The following is a 24,844-nucleotide window of genomic DNA, read 5'->3' as shown; positions in this document are numbered from 1 at the left end:
TGAAGAGCCTGTCTTTCTCCATTGTGTGTTCCTGCCTCCTTTGTCATGGATTGCCCACAAGTGCATGGGTTTATCTCTGGACTCTATCCTGTTCCATTGATCTGTGTGTCTGTTTTTGTGCCAGTACCGTACTGTTTTGATGACTGCAGCTTTGTGGTAAAGTCTGAAGTCGGGAAGCGTGATTCCCCAGCTCCGTTCTTCGTTTCCAAGATTGTTTCGGCTGTTGGGGTCCTCCGTGCTCCCATGCGAATTCTGACACTTTTTGCGCCAGCTCTGCGAAGAACGCCGTTGGTGATTTGACTGGGAGCACGTTGAGTCTCTGCGTCGCCTTGGGCAGGGCGGCCACTTTAACAGCGCTGACTCTGCCAGTGCAGGAACACGGCATGCACGTTGCTCGCTTGTTTATGCATCTTCGGTTTCTGTCATCGAGCCTTGCGGTTTCAGAGCACAGGGCTTTTGCCGTTTCGGGTAGGTTTGCTCTCCGGTACTTTGTTCTTTTTGGCGGGATGATGAATGGTGGTGTTTCCTTAATTTCTTTTTCTTCTGTTTTGTTGTTAGTGTATAGAAATGCAGCCGGCTTCTGTATATCAATTTTGTGTCCTGCAGCTTTACCAAATTCATTGTTGAGCTCCAGTAGTTTTCTGGTCACTTCTTTAGGGTTTTCTATGCACAGTATCATGTCATCTGCAAAGAGTGACAGTTTCACTTCTTTGTTTCCCGTTTGGATTCCTTTGTTTCTGTTTCTCCTCTGACTGCTGCGGCCAGGACTTCCAGACTGTGTTGGATAGAAGTGGCAAGAGCGCCGCCCTCATCCTGCTCCTGACCTGAGCGGGAGGCCTTCAGTCTCTCCCCGCGAAGCAGGGCGTGCGCTGCGGGCCTGTCGCGTGTGGCCTTTCCTGTGTTGACGTATGTTCCCTCTGTGCCCAGTGTCTAGACAGGTTTTATCATAAATGGATGTCGAATTTTACCAAAAGCTTCTAATGCATCTGTTGAGATGATCATACGATTTTTAATCTTCAATTAATTAATGTGTGTATCACATTGATTAATTTGCGGATACTGAAAACTCCCTGCAACCCGGGAGAAACCCCACGTGATATTGGTGTGTGATCCTTGTAATGCACTGTTGGAGCCGAATTGCTAGTATTTTGTTGAGGATTTTTGCATCTATATTCGTAAGTGATATTGGCCTGTAATTTTCTTTTTTTGTGTTATCTTCGTCTCGTTTTGGTATCAGGTGATGGTGGCCTCAGAATGATTTTGGAAGTGTTCCTTCCTCTGCAGTTTTCGGAATAGTTGCAGGAGGGTAGGCGCTAACACCTCCCTGAGTGCTCGGTGGAGCGTGCCTGTGACGCCGTCGGGCCCTGGGCTTGACCGCTGGGGGCTCTAACTACTGATCCGCCCCGGTGCTGGCGGCTGGCCCTGTGCACGCTGTCTGCTGCTGCTTCATGGGGCAGGCCTGGCACGTTGTACCTTTCTAAGAAACCGTCCATTCCTTCCACGTTGTCCCTTTTGTTGGCGTGCAGTTGCTCGTAGTAGCCTCTTATGACCCCTTGTATTTCTTTGGTGTCGTAACTTCTTTTCGCTTCTGGTCTTGTTAATTTGGCCTCTCCCATTTTTTCTTGATGAGTCTGACTAAAGGTCTATCAGTTTCGTTTATCTTTTCAAAGAACCAGCTTTTAGTTTCATTGATCTTTTCTATTTTTTTTAATCTCTATTTTATTTATTTCTGCTCTAATCTTTATGATTTCTCTCCCGCTACTAACTTTGAGTTTTGTTTGTTCTTTCTCCAGCTGCTTTAGGTGTAAGGTTAGGTTGTTTACCTGAGATTTTCCTTTCCTGAGGTAGGCTTGTGTCGCTGTAAACTTCCCTCTGAGAACGGCTTCTGCTGTGTCCCAGAGGTCTGGGATCACTGTGCTTGCGTTTTCATTTGTCTCAAAGTACTTTCTGATTTCCTCAGTGATCCACTGGTTGCTTAGTCTCCACGTGTTTGCAGTTTTTGCAGTTTTTCTAGTAGTTGATTTCTGACCTTATAGTACTGTGGTCTGAAAAGATGCTCAGAACAATTTCAATTTTCTTAAATTTACCGAGGCTTGCTTTGTGGGCCAGCATGTGGTCTATTCCGGACAATGCTCTGTGCACACTTGAGAAGAAGGTGTGTTCTGTTGCTTCCGGACAGGATGCTCTACAGACATCATCAGTCAAGTCCGTCTGCTCTAGTGTTTCCTTACTGGCTTTCTGTCCGGGTGACCTGTCCATTGACGGAAGTGGGGTGCTAGGGTCCCCACTATTTTTGTTATTGTCAATTTCCCCTTTTATGTCTGTTAACAGTCGCCTTATGTATTGAGGTGCTCCTAGGTTGGGTGCATATTTATTTACACTTGTTACGCCTTCTTCTTGGATTGGCCCCTTGAGCATTATGTAGTGTCCTTCTTTGTCTCTTGTAACAGGCTTTATTTTAAAATCTACTTTGTCTGATGTAAGTATTGCTACTCCAGCTTTCTTCTCGTTTCTGTGTGCATGGAATATCATTTTCCATACCCTTATTTTCAGCCTGCAGGTGTCTCTAGCTGTGAGGTGGGTCTCGTAGACAGTGCATATATGGGTCTTGTTTTCATATCCATTCAGCCGGTCTGTGCCTTTTGGTTGGAGTGTTTAATCCATTTACATTTAAGGTAATTTTTGATATGTATGTTCTCATTGCCTTTTGCTAATTGTTTTGTAGTTTTTTTTTTTTTCTCTTTCTTCTTTTTGTTCTCTTTTCTTGCGGTTTGATGACTAGAGAAGGTCCTTTAACATTTGTTGTAAGGCTGGTTTGGTGGTGCTGAATTCTTTTAGCTTTTGCTTGTCTGTGAAGCTTTTGATCTCTCCGTCAGGTCTGAACGAGAGCCTTGCTGGACAGAGTGTTCTTGGTTGTAAGCTTCCCCCTCTCATCACTTTAAATATTTCGTGCCCCTCCCTTGTGGCCTGCAGAGTTTCTGCTGAAAAGTCAGCCGATAACCTCAATGGGAGTTCCCTAGTATGTCATTCGTTGCTTTTCTCTTGCTAATTTCAAAATTTTCTCCTTATCTTCCATTTTTGTCAATTTGATCACTGTGTGCCTCGGTGTGTTCCTCTTTGAGTCGATCCCGATTCCGTGTGGAACTCTGCACTTCCTGGACTTGGGTGACTGTTTCCTTCCCCAAGTTGGGGAAGTTTTCAGTTACTGTCTCTTCAAAAATTTTTCTCTCTCTCTTCTCTTTCTGGGACACCTGTAATGCAAATATTAGTGTGCTTCATGTTGTCCCAGAGTTCTCTTACACTATGCTCATTTCTTTTCATTCTTCTTTATTATGTTCTGCAGTGGTGATTTCCACTAATCTGTCTTCTAGCTCACTGATCCGTTCTTCCGCCTCATTTAATCTATTCTTGTTCCTTCTAGTGTGTTGTTCATTTCAGTGATTTTATTCTTCAGCTCTGGGTATTCTTTATGTTTTCCAACTGTTTGCTAAAAACTTCGCTCTGTGCATCTGTATTCCTCTTGAGTTCTCTGATCGTCATCACCATCATTACTTTAAACTCTTTCTCGGATAAATTGCCTATCTCCTAATCACTTATTTCTTCTTCTGGGATTTTGTCTTGTGCCTTGGCCTGGGAGATACTCCTCTGCTGCCTCATGTTGTCTGTCTTTCTATTTGTATCTTTAGGTAGGTTAGTTAACGTTTCTCGATCTTGGAGAGGTGGCCCTCTGGGAGACGTCCTGTGCGTCTCAGCAGTGCACTCCTCTCTTGTCACCCAAGGGTCAGGGTCCAGCCAGTCCCAGGATAGAGTGTGGCCTGTGTGTGTGGATTCTTTCCACAGGCTTTAGGATTGTTGTTCTCTTATTTCTGGCATCTGCCCCTGGTGGGTGAGACTGGACTAGAGGCTTAGGCAGGGTTCCTGGCAGGAAGAGCCAGGGTCTGCCCACTCTGTCCTGGACCTCTGGTGGATAGGACCATGTTATTCTGCTGATGGGTGGGGCTGTGTGTCCACCCTGTACGTTGTTTGGCCTGAGGGTTCCCCACAGGCTGTTGGCTTGGGCTGGGTCTTGATGCTAATGAGCCGGTCAAGATGTCAGCCTCCAGGAAAGCTCATGTAGATGAACACTCCTGGAATGTTTGCCACCAACTTTTATGTCCCCTGGGTGAGCCGCAGCCGTCCCCTACCTCCCCAGGAGACCCTCCAAAAGCAGCAGGTAGGCCCGGCTCAGGTTGCTACGGAATCACTGCCTGTGCCCTTGGACCTGGCGCACACAAGATTCTGTGTACGCTTCCCAAGAGAATGAAGTCTGTTTCCCCCAGTCCCATGGGGCTCCTGGAGCTAAGCCCCACTGGCCTACAAAACCAGATGTCCTGGGGTCTCCTCCTCCCAGTGCCGGAGCCCCGGGCTGGGGAGCCTGACATGGGGCTCAGAACTGTCACTCCTGTGGGAGGGCCTCTGCACCTTAATTATTCTTCAGCTTGTGGGTCGCCCACCTGGGGGTTATGGGACCCGGTTATATTGTGAGCACGCCCCTCCTGCCGTCCTGCTGTGGGTCCCTCTTTGTTTCCAGTTGAAGACGGATCTTTGCTAAGTTTCGGTCTCTTTTCAGTGGTTGTCTGCAGTCAGCTGTGGTTCTGTTGTAGTTGCAAGGGGATGCGAGCTCGTGGTCCTACAAGGGTTGGTGTTTCAACCAATTCTCCCGCTCAGAGCCCCTCCCACTTCCAGGGGAGCGCAGACTGTGCCTCCCTAAGCCCTGGGGGTCATCAGTACACACAGCGACATCTCAGCTTCCCTCTGTGACCTCAGGCTTAGCGGCCAGGATCGCAGCTCCCAGCACTCTGACTCTCCCCGTCTTGGGGGTAGGCCTTCCTGTAGCAACCATTCCCTTATGTGGAACGAACAGGTTTGGGAGGGGACCTGGCTCAACCATGTGAGCAGGGCTGCAGTTTTACCCAGAAGCCCCTACCCTCACTTTCCCTGAGGGGAGACTGAACTCAGGTAAGGCAGAGGGCAGGAGCTGGGAGCCCAGGGGCTCTGTGCATGTGCAGCAGATGCTGTCCTAGCCCGAGTCCCCAGCGGCCCTCCATCCCCCCTGCTCCATGCCAGGCCCTGCGCTAGCCACAGCTGAGCCTGTTGGACAGGGCTGTGCCTTGGTGGGCGAGTGTGGGGTGTGGCCAGCTGTGTGGAGTGCTGGGCTATGAGAACTAGGAACATCCCAAGGGGTGGACACATTCTGGGAGAAAGGAAGGAACGTGCAAAGGCCCTGTGGTGGGAAAAAAAACAGGTCATGTCTGAGACGCTGATGAGGAGGAGGGAAGCAGAAAAGGGAAGGGTCGGGGACAGCCGGGGATGGTCCTGCTCTGACCAGAGACGGTATGTCCTTCCAGCTGTGCAGTGGGCAGTGGGCAGTGGGGGGAGGGTGCCCTGCCTAACCGGACTTCCAGAGGATCCCTCCAGCCGCCTGGTTTCAGTGATTCAAGGTAGGGCCTGAGCAGTGCTAGCAACCAGGCAGGCAGGGACCCAAGGGGCTAGGTGCATTGGGCTGAGGTTCCTGGCAGGGATCAGGGTAGAGGTCCCAGCCTGATCTATGTGGGCCGGGGATCCTGTGGGTCACAGCGGGAGGACAGAGCAGGGGCGCTGCAGCCGGGCCTGCCTTGTGGTGGGCAGAGCCGGGGTCAGAGGAGGGACCGGGATGAAGGCAGGACTGGCTGAGGGTGGTGCCCACCGAGTGGCCCTGGGGATCAGGGAGGAGCAGTCTACCCAGTGCACAGCTGACCCCATGGAGGCTCTGGCCAGGTGCTGGGAGAGGCCCCAGCTTGGAAGGGCCTGAGAGTGGAGGCACTGGGGAGCCTGTGAGGGGAGGAGAGGTGTGTAGGGGTCACTGGGATGGAGATCCCGGCAGCCAGGAGAGGTGGGAACCCTGGGTGAGGATGGGGCCTTGCCAGCGGCAGAGGGTGGGTAGTTACAGGGGCTGTGGGAGTGGGCCGACCCCAGGTCAGGCACTGGGCCAGGAGGGAAGGGTGGGGGCGGGCAGCAACACATAGGGGCCGAGGGCAGCACCTGGGGCCGCTTCTGCCTCTGGCATTCAGCCCAACCCACTCCCGTCCCGTGTCCAGCCAGGAGCCTGGGTCTGCCCTCTGCCCTCCCTTCCCTCCCTGGGGGCAGGGGAGGTGGCGGCCTGGGTGGGTTTAAAACAGGCGAGCCTCCTTCTAGGCAAGACGTCAGGTCATAAAGATAGCCGAATGGCAGAAAAGCCTGGCCAGCGCCCAAAGCAGCATCAGGGTCTGGGGGCAGCTGCACAACAGCCCAAGGCCTGCTGGCCCCTGCCTGCCCAGAGATGGCTGTCTGTGGTGTGGCCTGCTCCCTGACTGCATGGGCATCGGCCAGGCTGGGACAAGGTCCACGGCATGGTGTCTGGCCAGGCTGGTGCCCCTGCAGTGGCGCCTTCCCTGACCTTCCAGGCTGCCCTGGGGGCCCTCCCTGAGCAGGCCTGAGCCCCACCTGCCTGTTTCCACAGCAGCCCGCAGCCAGCTGGGCACATGGTGGGGACAGGCCTGAGTGGGGCCAGGGAGCTGCGGGATGGGGTGAGTCTGGAGGGGCCTGTGGCCACCGCCCACACCCAGCCTCTGCCCCCAGGAGATTGTGGACTGGTTCAACGCGCTCCGGGCCGCACGCTTCCACTACTTGCAGGTGGCCTTCCCCGGGGCCAGCGATGCGGATGTGAGTGGCTGTGCTGCCTTCAACCTCGGGTGGGGGTGCACGGCGGGTGGTGGGCTGACCAAGGGCCCACGTGGACCCCCCGGAGATCCCTGCCAGTGACTGGCCTGTGGGCCCTGGAGACCACGGTGCCCCTGCTGTGTGCCTGAGTCGGGGGTGGCCAGGGAGGGGTGGCCTGGGGGCTGAGCCAGGTTCTGCCCTAGCTGGTGCCGAAGCTCTCCAGAAACTACCTTCAGGAAGGCTACATGGAGAAGACGGGGCCCAAGGTGAGTCTGAGCTGGAGCCCTGGGTGCCGAGGCCTCCCTCCAAGAGTCACGTCTTGGTCACCTGGGGCCGGGATGGGGGTCAACAGTGCCAGGTGAGGCCTCAACTTGCCCCCAAAATGTCCTGTAAGCGCAGAGGCTCCCCTGACCTGGGCCACCTCCCAGCCCTGCCTCCTGCCCTCCCCGCTCACAGCTCTCTGCACCCTCGGGCCAGAGCCAGCTCAGCCCAACCCTGCCGTGGAGGGGGGGGGGTGAAGGGGGACACAGGAGACTTGGATCCCAGGATGTAGGTGGCCCACAGCCTAGCCCAGACTCCGTAGGCACGTGGACAGGGCCCACGGAAGGAGCTGGGTGGGGGGGGGGCTGGGGGGGGGGGCAAGAGCATTGAGGCAGGAGGAGCAGTAGGTGCGAGGACCTTGTGTACAGCCGGCCCCCAGCAGGTATCAGCCAGTGAGGATGGGTGGGTGGACGAACTGGCGGCCTCGCCCTCCTGGTGGTGACCGCCCGGCACCCTCGCCCCACAGCAGACAGAAGGCTTCCGGAAGCGCTGGTTCACCATGGATGACCGGAGGCTCATGTACTTCAAAGACCCCCTGGTAAGGACGGCAGTGGTCTCAAATCTGCTGGGGCTGCGCAGGGCTGTCTGGCAGGGCCCCCCACAGGGTGGCTGTGCCCCCCCCCCCCGGGTTACCCACAGAACCGAGAAGAGCTGACTGGCCGACGTTTGCTGGACACACGCCGCGGGTGGCTGGCCACGCTGCTGAGGGAGGGGGCTGGTGCCCCCCACTCAGCCTGGTGCCCGCTGCAGGACGCCTTCGCCCGTGGGGAGGTCTTCATCGGCAGCAGGGAGAGTGGCTACACGGTGCTCGATGGGCTCCCGCCATCCACCCAGGGCCACCACTGGCCACACGGCATCACCATCGTCACGCCCGAGCGCAGGTTCCTGCTGGCCTGCGAGACGGAGTCAGAGCAGCGTGCGTGGATGGAGGCACTCCGGACGGTGGTGGACCGGCCCATGCTGCCCCAGGAGTACGCAGGTGAGGTGCGGGGCGGCCTGGGGCCTGAGCCTGACGACCTGCAGGGCCGGGCCCAGGCTGGACACCTGTCCCTTTTCCAGTGGAAGCCCACTTCAAACATAAACCCTAGCGAGAGATGGCCGAGGGAGCCCGAGGATGCGGACTCACTGGATGTGGCTGGTGAGGAGGCAGCAGCCGGTGAAGGAGCGAGCCCCTGGCGCGGCCAGGTGGGGCCTGAGCTTTCGCCACTAGGACCTGTTTCCCTGGAACCCCACTGCGGGCCGGCCCGGACTGACCTCTGACCCCATTCTGCTGCTGCCCCCCGATGTGACGCCCACTCCCTCCCTGCCCGCTGGCTCACTGTTCCTGAGGCCCCAGCCTGGCCCCCAGAGGCCCCTGCCCGCCTGAGCACCAGGAAGCCGGGCTGTGGGGACAGCGGGCCGGCCCGCATGCCCCCCCATCCTGCCCCGTGTCCCCGCCTCCCCCCCAACAAGTATTTATTGAGCACTTGCTGTGTCAGTCGTGGGGTCCTGGGGGCTAGAGTGGAGGACATGGGCCTCGTCCTCAAGAAGCCAACCAGCGTGTGCGTGTGGGTCCTGGAGCTGACCTGCTGGCCTGCCCTCAGTCCCGGAACCCTGGGGGGATGGAGGCCCTGTGTGCTGCTGGCTAGTGCTCACTGCCACCGAGCCTCTCCCGGGTGCCGTCCCTGAAGAACATACTTACGGGAGAAGTGGAGGACGTGCACAGGGTCCCATCACCCCAGGAAGCCAGAGGAGTTGGGGGAAACGGGATCACCTGCTGGGTTATCTGGGTGGTGTCCTGCCTGGCCAAGACAGCCCTCCAGGGGAGCCCTGGACCAGCTGTTGGACCAGGAGAGGGTCCCTGAGGCAGGACATCCCCCCTCCATGTCACATCCAGGAATAAAGTTGGGGCTCTGGGCCCACGGCCTCTGAGATGTGCTAGGAAAGGGCCTCCCCCCAACCCCGGAGTGGGGCACCTGAGGGCCTTGGGGAGGTGCCCTTCCTCCAAGCCCTCGTCTCCCTCCACATCCGAGCAGCACCCACAGCTCAGACCCATCACAAACCTGGAATCTGGGCAGGGGGTGGCGGGGCGCACAAGGTGCCTCTCCTTGCAGGGGCACCCCAGCCCACCCATCTCAGCCCTGCCCCTGCTAAGGCTGCCAGGGCAGGGGCCCCAAAATGGTTGGGCTGTGAGTGAGGACAGCCACAGGGTGCCCTGCACAGCCGTGGGGTCACCCAGGGCCCTGGTCCACCCCCTCAAAGACCCTGCCTGCCCCGGCAAGTGCATCCCCCCTGGGAGAGCCTTTCCTGCAGAACCCAGGTCCCCCATCCGCCCTCACTGACCCATCTTCCAGATGCGGCAACTAGAGCCTCAGAGACAGGGATCATCCTGGGACACGAGAGAAAACCGCAGGCCCCTAGCCTACCCGCTTGGGTGGGGCTGGGCGTCTGTGTGCGAACTTGAGGGGGTGTGTGTGTGTGTGTGTGTGTGTGTGTGCACACCCACGCGCTGTACCCAGAAAACCAACACCTTAACATTCCGGAAGGAAACAGAACAACGTGCACCGCCATCCGACCAGCGGGAGGACATCTCGACCAAGGCGGGGGCGGCGCAGGGACCAGGCGGTGCATCCACAGCTGCACACACAGCCCCTGGGCCCATCAGCAGGTCTGGGTTCCCCAGACACAGACACACACACAGACACACACAGACACACACAGACACACACACACACACACACACACTGCACAGTCTGCATCTAAAATCACAACGCCCTCCCAACACTGGCTCCCGGCCGCCCAGCAGGGCCACGCTGGGCAGACCTGGACACACTGGCGCGGTGCCCGTGGCTCAGACAGCCCGACCCTGGCGGCTCCCTCAGAAAGGACCAGCGCAGAGAAGCGCAGTATAAAGGATTTATTTAAACTCAACAATGAACACAAGCCTTCCTTTAAATCCCGTTTTTACAGTAAATAAAACCGCGCACTCCCTTCCCATGCATGATCACTGGGTATTAATCTACAACTCTCATTTTAATTGTGAAAAAATAAAGTGTTTCCCTTTTCGTAGTCAGTCATCCTGGGAGCGTCTGGCACAGCACAGGTGAGAAAGGACACCTCTGCCCGTTCCTGGACTGCTCGTTAGGTTAAAACTGCAAACGTCAGGTCAAGGGAATCGATCACCTGAAGGAAATAAATATTGCCTCCCGAAGGCGGACAGTTCGCAGCCTCCTGACCAGACGCCGTTTTGGGGTCTGGCCCCCGCGAGCTCCAGGGCCGGGGGCCAGGCCCCCTCGCCCCCCGCACGCTGTGTGCATCGGGGATGGGCTCTCCCAAAGCAGACCAGACACGGCTGGGAAGGTGGCGGCACGGCCAGGCCTGTGCTTTATTGGGGGTCATGTCAAGGTACACGGCGTCGGCCCAGCCAGCGCGCCCGGCCGGCCCCACGACCGCCGGGCAGCCCCGCGACCCCATGCTGGAGCCCGGCTGGGGCCCGGGTCCGGGACTTGGCTCGGAACCGCGCCCGCTGGGTCCAGGCACGTCCGCCAGGTCCACGGGGTCAGTCGAGCTCGATGGGGCTGCTGTCGTCCTGGCTGTCCTCGCCCTCCTGCTCCGAGGAGCCCATGAGGCTGCTCAGAAGGTTCCCTGGAAGGAGGCGCCGTGGGGTCACAGCTGTGCTGCACCAGCAGCCCCCGAACCCCAGTTTCCCATGGTGCCACGTTCAGGGCTGACCAGACGGCGGCAGTGGGCCCAGGACCCCCACCGCCAGCTTCCCTCCAACGGAAACGCTCAGGATGCCACTGGCGCCTTAGCAGGGAGAGACCCAGCTGCCTGTGGAGGGGACGCCGTGCAGCCACCAGGAGGTCCGGGGCTGTCAGGGAAGTGGCGCTGGGGGACCACGTTGCCCGGGGGCCGGGGGGTAGCCCACGCGCACGCTAGCTCTCCACGGGACACACCTCAGTCGGACGGGCCAAGGGTCAAAGGCGACCCAGCAGAGTTACCTGCTGTCCCCTGTGGGGACGCTCTTTTTCACTCACCTAACTTCAATCCAAAGAACAACTATTGTGCCAAGACAAAAATCCAAGTGCAAGGAGTGCCCCCAACCAAGGCACAAGGAGCAGTAAACGCAGCAGGCGGCGCCCTCCGGCGTGAAGCCTTCCCTGACGCGCAACTAGCACCAGCCCAATCCGCGCCTCGCGGCTCGGGAACCTCTCGAAGGGGCGGGGCGGTCAGGCCCGACGTGAACACGGTGACCTGACGCTTCAACCCGATTCTCAGACACACTGAAGCGTCACTGCAGTTCTGGGTGGACACACGGACAGACGCTGTAGAGGCGCGGACGTGAGGCCTTAGGACACGGGGTCGCTGGGGCAGGGGTCACGGAGCCAGAGCTCGGAGAAAGGGCGTGCCCCCAACACCGTCCGCTAGGGCTCCAGACACAGTTCACGGCGGCAGAGGCCGCCGTGCGCTCTGGGGAGAGAGCTCCGGGAGAGGCTGGGCCACGGGGGAACTCTGCGCAGACCACCCTTGATGGCAGACGAGGACACGCGCTCCCCCTCCCTCCCTGCCCCTGAGGGCCGCGGAGGCGGGCCACCCGGGCAGGGACGGGACGCACACGGAACACTGTGACCAAGCCCAGGGGACAGGCCCCACGGAGCCCGCGCTGCGCCACCCGCAGCAGCCCCAGAGCCCAGGACGAGAGGCGGCAGCACAGTGCATGTGGACGAGCGTCTGTGTGTCTGCAGAGCCCCCCCAGGAGGGAGTGAGGACACCAGGAGACAAAGCAGGGCTGTGAGACAGGCTTATCCACCCCCGATCAAGTGCAAAACTTAAGGATTACCAAGACCACCTCTAAGTGAAAGAGGGTCCTGGCCCTGCCCCCGCGGAGGGCCGCAGTTCACACACAACGCAAGGGGCGCTGGAGGCCCGAGGCTGCACCCTCGGACGGCAGGACCCGGGGCAGGGGGCCTGGCCCTGGAAGGCGGGGCCAGAGACCTGGCCCCCAGCACCTACCAGGTTAAAGCACAAAGGAACACACACTCTGAACAGGCCTACAGCGAGTGAGGGAACCAGACCGGTCACCAAAGTCCCCGGGCCGCGTGGCCTGGCTGCTGACGCAACGAAACCCGTCCTGCCCATCCTTCTCAGCCGTCCCCAAACTGAAGAGCAGGGGACACCTCCCGACTCACCCATGAGGTCAGTGTAGCCCTGACACCAAAGCCAGAGAAGAGACACTGCGAGGACTGGAAACCACACGCCAGTGCCCGTTACGGACACCGAGGCGAGAAGACTCCACACAACCCCAGCAGCCAGCTCGGCAGCACACGTTCACAGGATGAAGGAAAGCCCAGCCAGCGCCCACCTGATGCCGAAGACGCATCTGACAAAACCAAGCATCTTCCACAAAAGCGCCCGGCAAGAAAGACCAGAAGGCAACCCTCTTGCGCTGTGACGTGAGAGGAGCCGCACGTGAGCAGCCCAGGACACACCTCACGCTCGGAGGTGAGAGCCGGCGGCTTCTAGTCTGAGGTCGGGAGCGAGGCGAGGATGCTGCTCCCTCCGCTCCCGGCACCGTGGCGGCTGACCCTCGAACAGCACGGGTTTGAACCGCGTGGGGGTCAGCACCCTGAGCCCTGCCCTGTCCAAGGGCGGGCACCCTGGGGGGTCCAGGCAGAGAATTAGGCAAGAAAAAGACATCAAAGGACTCCAATTGGAAAGAAAGCAGCAAAAAATCGTCTTTTTGCAGATGGTATGATTTCCATGTAAAAACTCCTAAAGAGTCTGCAAAATAACTTAGAGACAGTTCCACTTACAACAGCATCAGAAGGAGTACTTGGTACTTGGCTCAGCCGAGGAGGTGGAAGACTTGGACAACGGACACTAGAAAACAACGCTGCAAGAAGTTAAAGACGTAAACAGATACAAACACAAACACACCCCACGTTTGTGGACGAAAAGACCTCATACTGTTAAAATGTCGATACTGCCCAAAATGATCTACAGGCTGAATGAATTCTCAAGCCCCCAAAACATTCCTTCACGGAAACAGAAACCCCCCAAACTTCATCTGCAATCTCAAGGGACTCAAGGAGCCAAAACAATCTTGAAAAAGAACAGAGGTGGAAGTCTCGCAATTTCTGACGTCAAAACTTCCTACAAAGCCACTGTCGTGCGGTCCTGGCGCAGCAACAGACAAGGACGGGGAGCAGCCACTCCCCTAGGCACAGACGGTCAAACATCTCTGACCGGGGCCCCCACCCACTCAACAGTGGTGCTGGGACCACTGGACACCACACACCTGAGAACGACGCCGGATCCCTACACAGGTAACATGCCAAGCAGGTCATTAAGGACCTGGACGGGGGGCCTAGAACGTGAAAACTCCTGAAGGAAGACAGAGGGCAAGAGCTTCGTGGTTTCTGGGAAAGGACACCGAAGCACAACTCGGACTCAGTGACTGCCTTAAGGTCTTGTGCATCGAAAGACCCTCAGAAAGTAGAAGGGCCTCGAGGGAGGGGAGGGAGGAGCCGGCTAAGGACCCCACAGCCCTGAGACGGCGGGTGCTCTGTCCAGTCCCACAGGACAGACACCAAGACTGAGCCCAGGCCACCGACTCCAGGGGATAAGGACGTGTCCCCGTGGTGGGCCCACAATAAACACACCACCTGGTGGGGACGCGACAATGGGGAGCCTCCGCCCCGGGGCAGGGGGCATTCATGCGCAAGGTCTGTACCTTCCTCTTAATGTTGCTGTGAACCTAACACTGCTTAAAAACAAAAATAAAGACTCAAAAAAAAAAAAAAAAAAAAAAAGGCAACCCACAGAGCAGGAGAAGACGTTTGCAAACCATGTATCTGATCAGGGATTAACATCCAGTACAGAGAACCTGTAATACCACCAACCTGATTCAAAGTCAGGCAGGCGACTTGGACAGACACACGCACACGTGGCCATGAGCCCATGAGAAGATGCCCCATGTGACTGGTCACCGGGGAGATCATCAAGTCAGGACCGGCAGGGCGGGGACAGCGCCTCACACTGGGTCAGAAACAGCCAACAGCCAGTGCCGGCAAGACTGTGGAGGAACCGCAGCCCTCAGGCCCCGTGGGCAGAGCGTGGACTGGAGCAGCCACGACGGGAAGACGGTGTGGCGGTTCCTCAGAAAACTAAACAGAACTACGGTGGCTCCAACAGTTCTGCCTCCGTGTGTCCCCTGAAGACAGAAAGCAAGGCCTTGAAGAGGTGACGTGTATACATCCACGTCCACAGCTGCCAGAGCGCAGGCGGCCCAGTGCCTTTCAACGGGGGGTGGACGACACAGTGTGGTCCACCCATGCACTGGAGTGGGATTCAGCCTGAGAAAGAAGGAATCGGACGCCTGCTACCGTGTGGCTGAACCCTGGTGTGAAACAAGCCAGACCCAAAAAGACAAAAACTGTGACTTCACTTATGTGAGGTCCCTGGAGGAGTCAGAGTCACAGACAGAAAGCAGACGGGGGTGTGGCAGGGGTCAGGGGATTCAGAGTCAGTTTAGTGGGGACAGACCCTCACTTTGGGAAGACGAGAAAGTTCTAGAGATCTTTTGCACAACAGCGCTGCAGTTAACACAACTGTGCTGTGCGCTGAAAAATGGTTACAATGGTAAATTGTATGTCAGGTGAATTTTAGCACAATTAAAAAAAAACCTGGTTTTGATCCTGTGGCCAATGGAGAGGGACCTCGGGGACAGATATTCATCCAGGACTAACAGGGCCCTCTGGCTCTGCTTGGGAGACCCTGCTGGGGAAGGGGCTGGAGCTGCAACCCGCCTGCTGGGCCCCGACCCGCTCCCAGCCGCCCCGCTGCCCTGGCCCCTTACCCAACAAGCCTCCGTAGGAAGACGTCTGCTTGGGGGGCACGCCAAAGAAGAGCTGTCCTATCCTGTCGAGGTACTGCGGGCAGAGCGGGCACGGGACACTGAGCCGGCCGCCTGCCCGCAAGGTCACCCCACCGCCCCTCCAGGGCGGCCTGGGGTCCCAGTGCCCAGCCCGCCAGCCCCTCACCTCGTTGTACATGGGGTCCCGCCGGAGAGACGGCTGATACTGCTCGCACAGCACCGTGAAGACTGTCAGCTTCCCCCTGAAACAGGACGGCCGGGCGGCTGGTCCCTCTCCAGACCAAGGAGAGCGAGTGGGACAGGAAACCACGCCCCCGGACCCGCACCCCACCCCCAACGCGCCCACGCACTCACCCATCTACGGCCAGCAGCAGGAACCAGATGAAGTTGAGCAGGGGCTGCACGAACGGAGGGCCGTTCTCGATGGACGGGTGTTTCTGTGTGTACGTCGTGAACACCACAGACGCGCTGCTTTTGTTTTTCAAACACAGAAACCTATAAATGAGAGCAGGGCTGTGAGTGGGAAGAAAGGGTCTCCGCACACATTGCCGCCCCACCAGTAGCCTGATGCCCTCTCCTAGGCCAGTGCCCATGTGGCCTTGCTCACTGAGGCCTCCAGCCAGGCCCTGTACGTGGACCCACGGCCCAGTGAGTGGGCACCTCGGGGTGTCCATGATTTTCAGGTGGGGAGAACCATGCTCAGGAAGGTGACGTGTACACGGTCAGCAGAGCCGTGATGCAGCGGGGTTCCCTGAAACCACACACCTGTCTGCACCTGCCCATGTGAGTACAGCAGGCCCGGGGCCAGGGCCACGAGGCCCGCCAGAGGACGTCCTCTCAGCCAGGGCCTCACTGCGGGGCGGGCCCTTGGGGAAGAGGGACGCACAGGAAAGGGCTGGGTGATCCTGCAGGCAGGGCCAAGTCCAGTCCCGAGGAAACACTGAGCCCAGAGACCAAAGGCAGGGTCAGCGAATCCTGGGTTTTAAAATGTTTCGTTTTCAAAGTCACAGATGTCAGCAACAAGTGACAGAGTTCAGAAGCCCTGACCTGCTGTAAACTCACAACACACACACACCGCTCCTGGCCCAGCACCTTGCCAGCAGATCAAGTGCTTCTCTGAGAGGAAATAAACACACTGATAAACACGCGCTGACTGTCTGCTAGGAGTCAGGCCCAAGGTCGCCTGAGTGGGCGCCCGGCCAGGGGAGCCCAACAGGGACCCTCACTTGCCACCTCTTCCAAAAAGATGAACTGGAAAGAAAACGGGGGTGGCAGCCTACCTAGAACTGGGGGGCGGGGAGCGGGCGGGACCACACCCCACATCGCCCTGCGGGTGCCTGGAACACCTGGGAAGACCAACAGCCTTGGACCTCCACCCCCGGTACCGCAGGAAGCTGACTACTTGAGTCCTGACACTCAAACCCCCTAAACAGGAGAGACCCTGGGGGAGACGGAAAACCCACGGCAACAGAACACTGATCTGTAACATAGAAAGTGCCTCCACTGCTCTGTGATTTCACAGGTCAGCCCAAGAGGTGAGGGGACTGTCTGCTGTGCCCAGAGATTGGCAGTGGGGTTGGGCTGGGTGACATGGGTGGGACCCCGGGTGACTTCGGAGTCTTCCTCACGTGCGGCTCAGCCCGGAGAGCGCCCGGCTCAGAGGCCATCCCCGGGCCCCAGGCGGCCACGCGAGCCAGGGCAGGACAGCAAAGGGCACGTACTGCAGGACGGCCTGGGCCACGAACATGTCCACCTCGCTGCGGAAGCCCCTGGAGGTGGCGTACTCCACCAGCATGTTGGCGCAGCCTTCTCCGTCGCTGGAGTGCAGGAAGTGGTACCGGGACTCACAGTAGTTCTGCTCTACAGAGGGAAAGGGGACCCGTGAGCGCCCACCCCCATCCCGCTGCTCCCAACCCTCCTCCTAGACACCCGGTGGGGGGGGGGCAGGTCCCTGGGTGCAGCTGAGCCCCTGCCAACGCTCACACGAGCTGAACCCTAAGAAACAGCCCTGAACAGGCCCAGTGACCCACACAAACAGTGCTGTCGGCCGAATTTGGAAGGTGCCTCCAAGCTCAGAGCAGCAGCCGGGACCAGCCCAAGACCCCGCCGCCCACTGACGCACCCCAGCCTGCTCCTCTTCTCCACTCTGACGGGCCCTACACTTCACCCAGCACTGTGCCAATTGCCTGCTCCTCCAGAGAGAGAGGTGCCCCTGGGCTGGGTCTGGTGATGCCGGTGCAGAGAAGGCTCCTGGTCCGGATGAAGGACTGCACGTCCCCTTGGGACCAGGACCAAAGTCCCCCGAGGCCTGAGAGCCCTGCCTTGGGTGGGCACATAGCTCTTCGACATCGCCACACTGGACCTCTGCCTCCACTGAGCCGCCAGCAGACGCTACACTGTCCCCAGTCCAAGTGGGGTCACCCAGCAGCTGATCAAGAAGGTGGCATGAGGCCCTGAGGCAGAACCTGCCTCCTGAGAGTGGGGCGTGTGCAGGGAGGAGGCCGCAGGACCGTGGGCAGCCAGGGAACCCGCCTCCGCTGATGTTCTTCTGTCCCAGGGTTTTCACTCTACACCGGCTCCTAAACTACAAGTGGGTCCTAAATGCCTGTTTTTAACGAGGTGACCAAACCCCCAACCTCCCCGTTTCTAGTAAACAACTTGGGCTGTGAACCTGGGCCCTGCCCAACATGCCAGCCCTCCTCGCCACCCAGCTCTCACCCAGCGTGACCCGACCCTCACTCCGGACATGCCCAGTGCCTACAGACGAGTCAGCCATCTCAGCTGGGGGTGCTGCTGGCCTCCAGCTGTGGGGCCCGGAGACACTGTTGGCTCCCCACAGCACAAGAGGGACCCCACTCTAGGGCAGGCCACCCCCAGGTCCTCAGATGTGCCAGCTCCTTCCAGGCCACCTCCTCACAGCTGCGCACAAGCCTCGCTGGCTGCACCACTCGCTCCCGGGCTGAGGCACCACCGTCCTGACCCCTGGTCCCACCTCTGCACGGGCACTCCTGCCAGCTGGGCAAGGTGGCCCTTCTTGCCCCTAGATCACGGCACCAGCCCGGCCCCACCCTAGGCCAGACCCTCAAACGCACCCTCACTGGGTGTCAGCTCCCAGCCCCGTGCACTGCCTTCAGGAAATGTGTTCTCTGCTTGGTTGGTTTGTTCCTTTTTCCTCCCTCCCTCCAACCCCCAAGAACGACCCTTTGGTTTCCAAGCATCCACATGACAGAGAAAGTCAGACAAGCAAGCAGGCCCCTACAGCCCTGGAGGCTCTTGCACGAGACCCCGTGGGCAGCGGGGCCCTGAGCCGCTGGGGCAGTTCTCCCGGGGGGGGGGGGGGCCCAGGACCCGGGGCCCCTGCACTCACACGGGCCCGCGGGCCCACCCTGTCACGGGGACAGGAGGGGAACGGCACCTGGCAGACGGCCCTCAGCGCAGCCTTCCACGTGCTCTGTGGGCCTCAAGCATGTTAACACGCCTGCATCTTCAACTTCAAATGTTTCACGTTCCACGTATGGGACCTTAACATCCCCGGCCCCGCGCGGCCTCTGGGCAGCTCTGCCGCGAACTCTGCTTCACAGCACTGGGCACCAGTCCCGCCAGCTCCGGTCCCCGGTCAGTCCCACGCAGCATCCCTCACAGGCCAGGCCAGAGTAATACCAGCACACTGGCCCCGCTGGCCGCCCGCCCCTGGACACGGCTGTTTGCTAACAGACCTCATTTACAAAGCCCGCCCACACTGGTGTCCAGAACGACAGACCTGCCGAAGTCCCACAGTGTGACTTGCCAGGCTGTGCCCACAGTCACCTTCCCTCCACCTGACCCCACCCCAGTGACGCCCAGTGAGGACAGAGCGCAGTGTCCACCTGCACAGTGGGCCCAGGCTCATAGGCCAACGGCATAGATGAGCCCCCAGGAGTGCAGAACTGCCAACGGCCGTGTTCTGGCCGCTCCCCACTGCCCCATGCCGCGGGCAGGACCCCACACCGCACGGATGGAGCAGGCCCCGCACAAGCTCACTTGCAAGACAAGTGCTAGGAGAAAGAGAACCCCAGCCCTCCGGCACAGGCCTACCTTTCCACAGGGTGAGGGCCAGCAGCTGGTGCAGCCGGGGGTGGCCCAGCTTCCCGGACCCCCCGCTGGACCACTTCAGGGCTCGCGACACGAACGCCACTCGCTCCGGGGAGTTGGGATCCATCAAACTAAACAGCTTCGCCAGACTTTCTGAAACCCACACAGAGACCTTACCTGAGGAAACCCATGACTACCTCAGTTTCCCACTGCACATCTTACGCAAATTAACTGTTTCACTTTGAAAGGAAGCTGAGAAGCAGCTGGCATGGTGGTGGCATCCCAGGGCCACCCCCAACTGACCTCACTGTAGCACCAGCCTCAAGGCTGAGCCCCTGTGGGGCGGCAGGCGAGGGGGTGGGCTGTGCTGGGAGCTGGCCCCAGCGGGCAGAGCCCTGGAGGGGGGGCCCTCCTCTGCCTCTCCATCCGGCAGCTCACAGGAAGGGCTCACCACTTGGGGCAGGCCGGGTCTCTGAGACCACGTGGCGGCCACCTTGCCTTGGCGGAGTGGACAGCACGGTGGCTCCTCTGTGTGTGGGGTGGGGGGCGGAGGGGAAGGGGGTCGCCATGCGGGAGCAGCTGCAAAACCACCTTGGGCACTGGACGAAGGGCTCACCCAGCAGCTCGTCAGCCACCTCGACTTCCGCCTTCTCCAGCGACTCTAAGACCAGCATGGACAAATCCGAGGCACTGTTTTGCTGTAAATGTAGAAAAGCACAGAGTCAGAAGCAAGGCTTTGGCCCGTTTTTGGAAAACACGGTGAAGCTGGGCAACTGCTCTGGTTCCAGGCAGAAACTGGGGACCAGCTGAAGCTAAGAAACCACTCTGAGTACCGAGGCCTTGTAGCCTTAAGACCCCGGCATGGGCCCACGCCCACCCGGCCCCTCCCCGGACGGCCCCACCGGGCCGGGCCCAGGCTGGGAAGACCCACCTGGCCGTGGCTGAAGAACAGCAGGGCTCCCGAGCACATGAGCTCTCGGGCCTCGGCGGGCTTGCTCTGCGACATGTACCTGCGACAGGGGAGGGGCAGTGCCGGTCAGGCCACACAGACGGCCTCCAGGACCAGGACGGCCTGCTGAGCACACCCACCAGCTGTACCAGTCAGACACCACAGGCCGAGCGTGTGAGCAGACAGGGACGTGCACGACGCCAGCCCCCGCGCACGCACACCTCCGGGTTTGGTTCTGAGGGCCGCCTTGCCCCCAGGGGTCTGTGCGGGCTCCGCACGGCAGTGCCCTGGCCTGGCTCTCTCTGCCTGGCCCCACTGCAGCACTGCGTCCCGTGACGGGGCATGGGGGGCCCTGTCTCTGCCCAAATGGTCCAGGTAGCACCTCCCTGGAGCAGGTCAGGGGTTTTCAGCAGAAAAGCCAGCCAGGAGCTGGGTGACAGACCGGGCCCCGGTGAAGGGGCAGGGAGCCCCCAGGGCAGCGCTGGTGTCCTGCCATGCCCCGGGCAGCCCTCTTACCTCCACCCTGCACCACTTCCCACCTTGAGCACGTTTCTCAGCGAGCACAGAGCAGCCAGAGGCCGGCCTGGTACCACACACACGACAAGACAGAAGGGATGGTCCGCCCACCACAAACCAGACGCTGAGGGAAGCAGTGCAAGGCGGGTGCGGCGGAGCCTTGGCATGGGCGGTGCTGGGACGCTGACCTCACTGGCTACACTTGTCTCTTGATGAGCAGGCAGGAAACAGAACCGGCCAGTCAGACCTGCACATCCTGGGCCTGACAAGTCAAGACATACACTTTGGAAAGCAGCCCCGTAGCCCCTCTGAGACACAAGGAACCTGGAGGCGGCCAGAAGGCAGGGTCTGGGTCATCTGTCCAGCGGGCCTGAAGGTCAGGCAGGAATAACCACAGAAAGGTCTTCTCTTCAAAAGACTTAGGGACCAGAGCCCCCAGGAGAACACAGCCCCCTTCCAGGCAGCACCCAGTGGAGTCCAGCTACTGACACGGGGGTGGGAGCAGAAGAAACCTGTACCCCAGAAAGAAACCTGCAGCAACCCAGGGAGCAGCAGCCCCGTGCACGGCCACCCGCAGCCCACGTCTCAGCCGGGTCCAGTCCTGCCAGGAGCTGCCCGCGGGTGCCCTGCAAAAACTAGTCCTCCCGCTGCCACCCACCCAGACACAGGACCCAAGTGACAGTCACTCCAGCAGGTCTCTGCTTATGACGGGACGGGGCCCTCCCTGGGCTCCTCTGTCTGAGGCCCAGCAAGAGGGAGCCACTGACAAGTCTGAGGAGGATAAAGGAGTCCCCAGAAGGCAGACAGACCTAGTTCGTGGGGAAACGTCTGCAGCACACGCCCCCGCAGCTCCTGCCTCAATGGACACGGGAGCCTGCGTTGGGGGCAGGGGGATGGCCCACAGTCTCCTAAGCTGAAACTGCCGGCCACGGATCAAGGACGCTGAAAACCACAAGACGGCGGAGAGCAGCACCAGAGACCTTCACTGCACCGCACAGCGCTGGGAGCGGGAAGGGGCTTGGTTTCTCGGAGCCCAAACAGGCAAGAGGTGCCTGCCAAGACCTTGGTGGCGCCCAGAGCAGCCAGAGCGCCCGCAGCCCTGGCCTCTGCTCGTTCAGGTCGGAGACCCCAGCCCACAGCAGACCCCCGGGGGTTCCACAGCTTTCCCACACAGCATTCATTGCATCTGCGCAATCATTCATTTTGCTCTTAAAAAAAAAAAAAAACCAGAACACAGAAATGAAAGCATTAACACTAACGATGAAAACGTGGGTGTCAAATGGAGCAACAGGCACGCGTCTCCCTAAGCCCTGCCCCACCCCAGGCCCTCCTACCACGTGTGAGAACACGTGTCTTAAGTCTCCCTCTTAAGAAAAACCTTCAATTTAAGAGGCAAAACGTCAGCAACCAACATAAGTCTCAGGAAGGCCCCTCTCCGTCAAATGGGTGGGGCAGAGGCCCCTGAGGGAAAGCAAAACAGCGATGGGCCATTGCACAGCAGGGCAGTCGCAGCAGCCTGGGAAGCCTCTGGGCCTGGAACCCGGCCCCCTCGTCCTGGTTGAGAGCTCTGAGCAGACACGCCAGCGCCCACTGCCACCCGGCCTTTCAGGAGACGCAGCCCGGCCTCCAGCTGACCCGCCAGACCAGCTGTGCGCCCCTCCTGTGCACACACCCATGAAAGTCCAGTCTCCTGGGCGGCCCGATTCCTTCCCCTCCTCCTTAGACTGCTGTGGGGAATAGCGAAAGGGGATTAAAACAGCACAAATCGGTGAATTTGCCCAACAGGTGAATCCAATAGGTGAAAAAACTGTGGTCCGCCCACACAATGGAACACCACTCAGCAATAAAAATGATACACACATGGGTGAACTTCCAAATACTCACGCTGAGGGAATTCCAACGATCAGGTAAAGAGAGCCTGCGCTATGCCTCACCACACACAAAATCGCACCTACTGTGACAGGTCAGTGTGTGCCTGGGGGTGAAGGGGGAAAGACTCACCCACAAAGGCAGACGAGAGCCTTAGGGCAGTGGATACCTTCAGTACCCTGACTGGTGATGATTTCTCCAGTGGATACACACATCAAAACTCATCGAATTGTACATTTTATGTAAACACTTAAAAACACACCTTCATCTACAAAAAGGTGTGACAAAGTTAGTACCACGCCGGAGGTGTTGACTTCTCAGGGAGCTGCGACCTGTGCAGGGCTCTGGACAGGGCTGCACTCGCAGTCTGAACGAGGCCGGGACCCTGGAGGGACAGCGACAACTCCAGGCCGTTTCAGGGAGGCCCCCAGAAGGCCACAACTGCTGGCGTGACAGTCCACCGTGATCCCCAAATGACCTGGGAAGAAGCCAAGGCTCAGAGAGGTTCAACCAGGTGCCCTGGGCCATGGAGCAGAGGAGGAAAGCAAGCCCAGGTCCGGGCCAGGCGGGTGGAGAGCCAGGGGTTCACCACTGCCCACATCACCACAAGTGCACCTGGGCGCAGGCACTCGCCTCTTTAAAGCTGATCCAGGATCGTGTTCGTGGTCCAGCATGACTGCAGAGCTGGCTCAGAGCAACCGACGCCCTGTTTATTTTGGGAAGCTCCAGTCTTGCTGATTAATCACTGGGGCAAATATTTATAAACAAATCCCCAAGATCAGCAAGTGCCAGGGCAAATCTTGAGCGCTGCAAAGCTCGGCATCGCACAGCTGACTGGCTAAGCTGCCGGGTGTAGGCTGCACGTTAGACTTTAGAAGCCCCCTGTGTCTTTCTTTGGCTTGTCGCTTGAAGAACAGTCAACCCACCGTACTGGGCCACGGAGTCCCAACACAGTCTGGGGCACAAGGCTATGTCTAAACCAAACTGTGACCAAACCAGAAAGTGCTGCCAGAGATCCCAGCTTGACTCAACTTGCTATTTAAAGAAGAATTTCAGATCTAGGCCTACATTGTGTAAGGCAGGCCTGACTGCTCTTAAATATCATAGCAAAGCATTTACTGTTTTGCAGCAGTTTAGAAAGAAAAAGCACTCCACAAAACAGATTAAATCCTCTAAAATCATCTTTAAATCCTAACAAACGGCCCAATTGTTTTCTGGCAGGAAACGTGAAGGTCGAAGGCATGTACCTAACCCACAGGAGCGCCCCGCACACGCAAAAAAAGCCTGCAACTACAGTAGAATCTGCACGGCAGCAGAAGCGTGGTGATAACCTGCAGCCCAAAAGAAAACTAACAGGCCGGGCGCTCTGAAAACCCCCAGAACCACGATAAAACACGGCTTTCTTTAACCCAGTGCATCAAGCGTCACTGCAAACCCGGAGGATCCCCGAGGGCCGCGCCCGCACCCGGCCACCGTGCGGGGCTCGCCGCATTTCGAGGGCTCGGCGGCCGCACGTGGCCAGCGGGCAGCGCAGCGACAACACAAACACCGGGTTTACAGAAACGGCGGGCGTAGTGACAAACACCGACGCGGTGAGCAGGCGACCACAGCGAGAGACCAGGTCCGCAGCCTCGCGGCCGATTCCGGACGCAGGGCCCTGAGGCTCGGGGCGGGGGCTTCAAACCCAAGGGCGCCGTGGCCGCGCCGGGAGGTGGCGGTCGGCCCGGGCAGGGAGCGGGGTCGCGAGCCGGAGCCTGGGGTCTCGGTCAGGGCTCTGGGTCGGGGTCCGGGGTTCTGCGCCCGGTGCTCGGGTCGGGACCAGGCCTAGAGTCTGGGTCAGGACTCAGGGCCCAGAGTAGTGGCCCGGGGGTGGGTCCTGGGCCGGGGTCTTCCTCCGTGCCGCAGCCCTCCCACGGCCGCCGGCCCCGACCGCCTCGGCGACGGGCAGCGGCGCGGACCAATGGGGGCGCGGGGAGGCGCGGCGCGGCCAATGGGAGGCAGCCAGGGGCGGGGCGCCGGGCTCGGCGGCCGGGCGGAAAGCCCTGGAAGGCGGCGGCCGCGGCGCGGCGGTACCTGAAGAAGAGGGTCCGGTACATCTGGTGCGCCTCGTAGTAGTCGCCCTTCTCGACGCTGGCGCGCAGCTTGCCCTCCACGCGCTGGACGCCGCCGCGATTGCGGGCGCCGTTCCGGGCGCTCTCCTGCTCGGCCATCGCCGCCGCCGCCGCCATCGGGCCGGCGCTCCGCGCAGGGCTGACGCTGTCGCAGGCGCGGTCGGCAGCGCCTCTCGGCTTCCGTCCCGGCGACCGCCCGATGCCCTCTACGGTGGCCCGCGAGGAGCCGCGCGTTGCCGGGGGCGGGGCTAGACACCCACGTGACCTCGGGGCGGGGCTGCGGAGGGCGACGGCCGGGCGGGGCCGAGAACGGCCACGTGACTGCGGGGCGGGGCGGGGCGGGGCTAGGGCCAGAATGGCGGCGGGGAGGCTGCCGCTCCGGTCCCGGGGCGCGCCCGGGTGGACGACTGCGACTGTCGCTGCGGCCGGGCCTGC

The 24,844-nt window shown here is 59.6% G+C and overlaps 2 protein-coding genes across 12 annotated transcripts in view; one reads left to right on the top strand and one right to left on the bottom strand.

Annotated features, from left to right (window-relative positions):
• Positions 1-9,721, top strand: part of LOC102521260 (arf-GAP with dual PH domain-containing protein 1) — a 79,540-nt gene extending 69,819 nt beyond the window's left edge. For all 7 annotated transcript variants that reach the window (XM_032459847.1, XM_032459849.1, XM_032459848.1 and 4 more), the window contains 5 exons: positions 6,637-6,720; positions 6,921-6,983; positions 7,505-7,576; positions 7,789-8,017; positions 8,098-9,721. In XM_032459847.1, the coding sequence (XP_032315738.1) occupies positions 6,637-6,720; positions 6,921-6,983; positions 7,505-7,576; positions 7,789-8,017; positions 8,098-8,126 (477 nt within the window). In that variant the 3' untranslated portion in view covers positions 8,127-9,721. The remainder of the gene's footprint in view (positions 1-6,636; positions 6,721-6,920; positions 6,984-7,504; positions 7,577-7,788; positions 8,018-8,097) is intronic.
• A 198-nt stretch (positions 9,722-9,919) lies between these two features.
• On the bottom strand, positions 9,920-24,631 carry GET4 (guided entry of tail-anchored proteins factor 4). Of its 5 annotated transcripts, none has more exons than XM_032459852.1 (9): positions 24,372-24,631; positions 19,896-19,974; positions 19,581-19,662; positions 18,968-19,117; positions 16,522-16,753; positions 15,248-15,388; positions 15,060-15,135; positions 14,876-14,948; positions 9,920-10,662 (listed from the first exon to the last, which is right to left on the bottom strand). In XM_032459852.1, exons 1-9 carry the CDS (start codon positions 24,524-24,526, stop codon positions 10,577-10,579), a joined length of 1,074 nt encoding a protein of 357 aa, XP_032315743.1. In that variant the 5' UTR covers positions 24,527-24,631; the 3' UTR covers positions 9,920-10,576. The 5 variants fall into 5 exon arrangements, with proteins under 5 accessions (XP_032315743.1, XP_032315744.1, XP_032315746.1 ...); XM_032459853.1 differs by having other exon boundaries at positions 16,615-16,753; positions 24,372-24,618; XM_032459855.1 differs by lacking the exon at positions 24,372-24,631 and adding an exon at positions 22,932-24,239.
• Between the last annotated feature and the right edge of the window lie 213 nt (positions 24,632-24,844).

Source organism: Camelus ferus, chromosome 18 (genome assembly GCF_009834535.1).
Source record: "Camelus ferus isolate YT-003-E chromosome 18, BCGSAC_Cfer_1.0, whole genome shotgun sequence".
NCBI classification, from domain to species: domain Eukaryota; kingdom Metazoa; phylum Chordata; class Mammalia; order Artiodactyla; family Camelidae; genus Camelus; species Camelus ferus.
The sequence above is the reverse complement of the archived record's forward strand: the minus strand, read 5'-3'. Positions and strand labels throughout refer to the sequence as shown.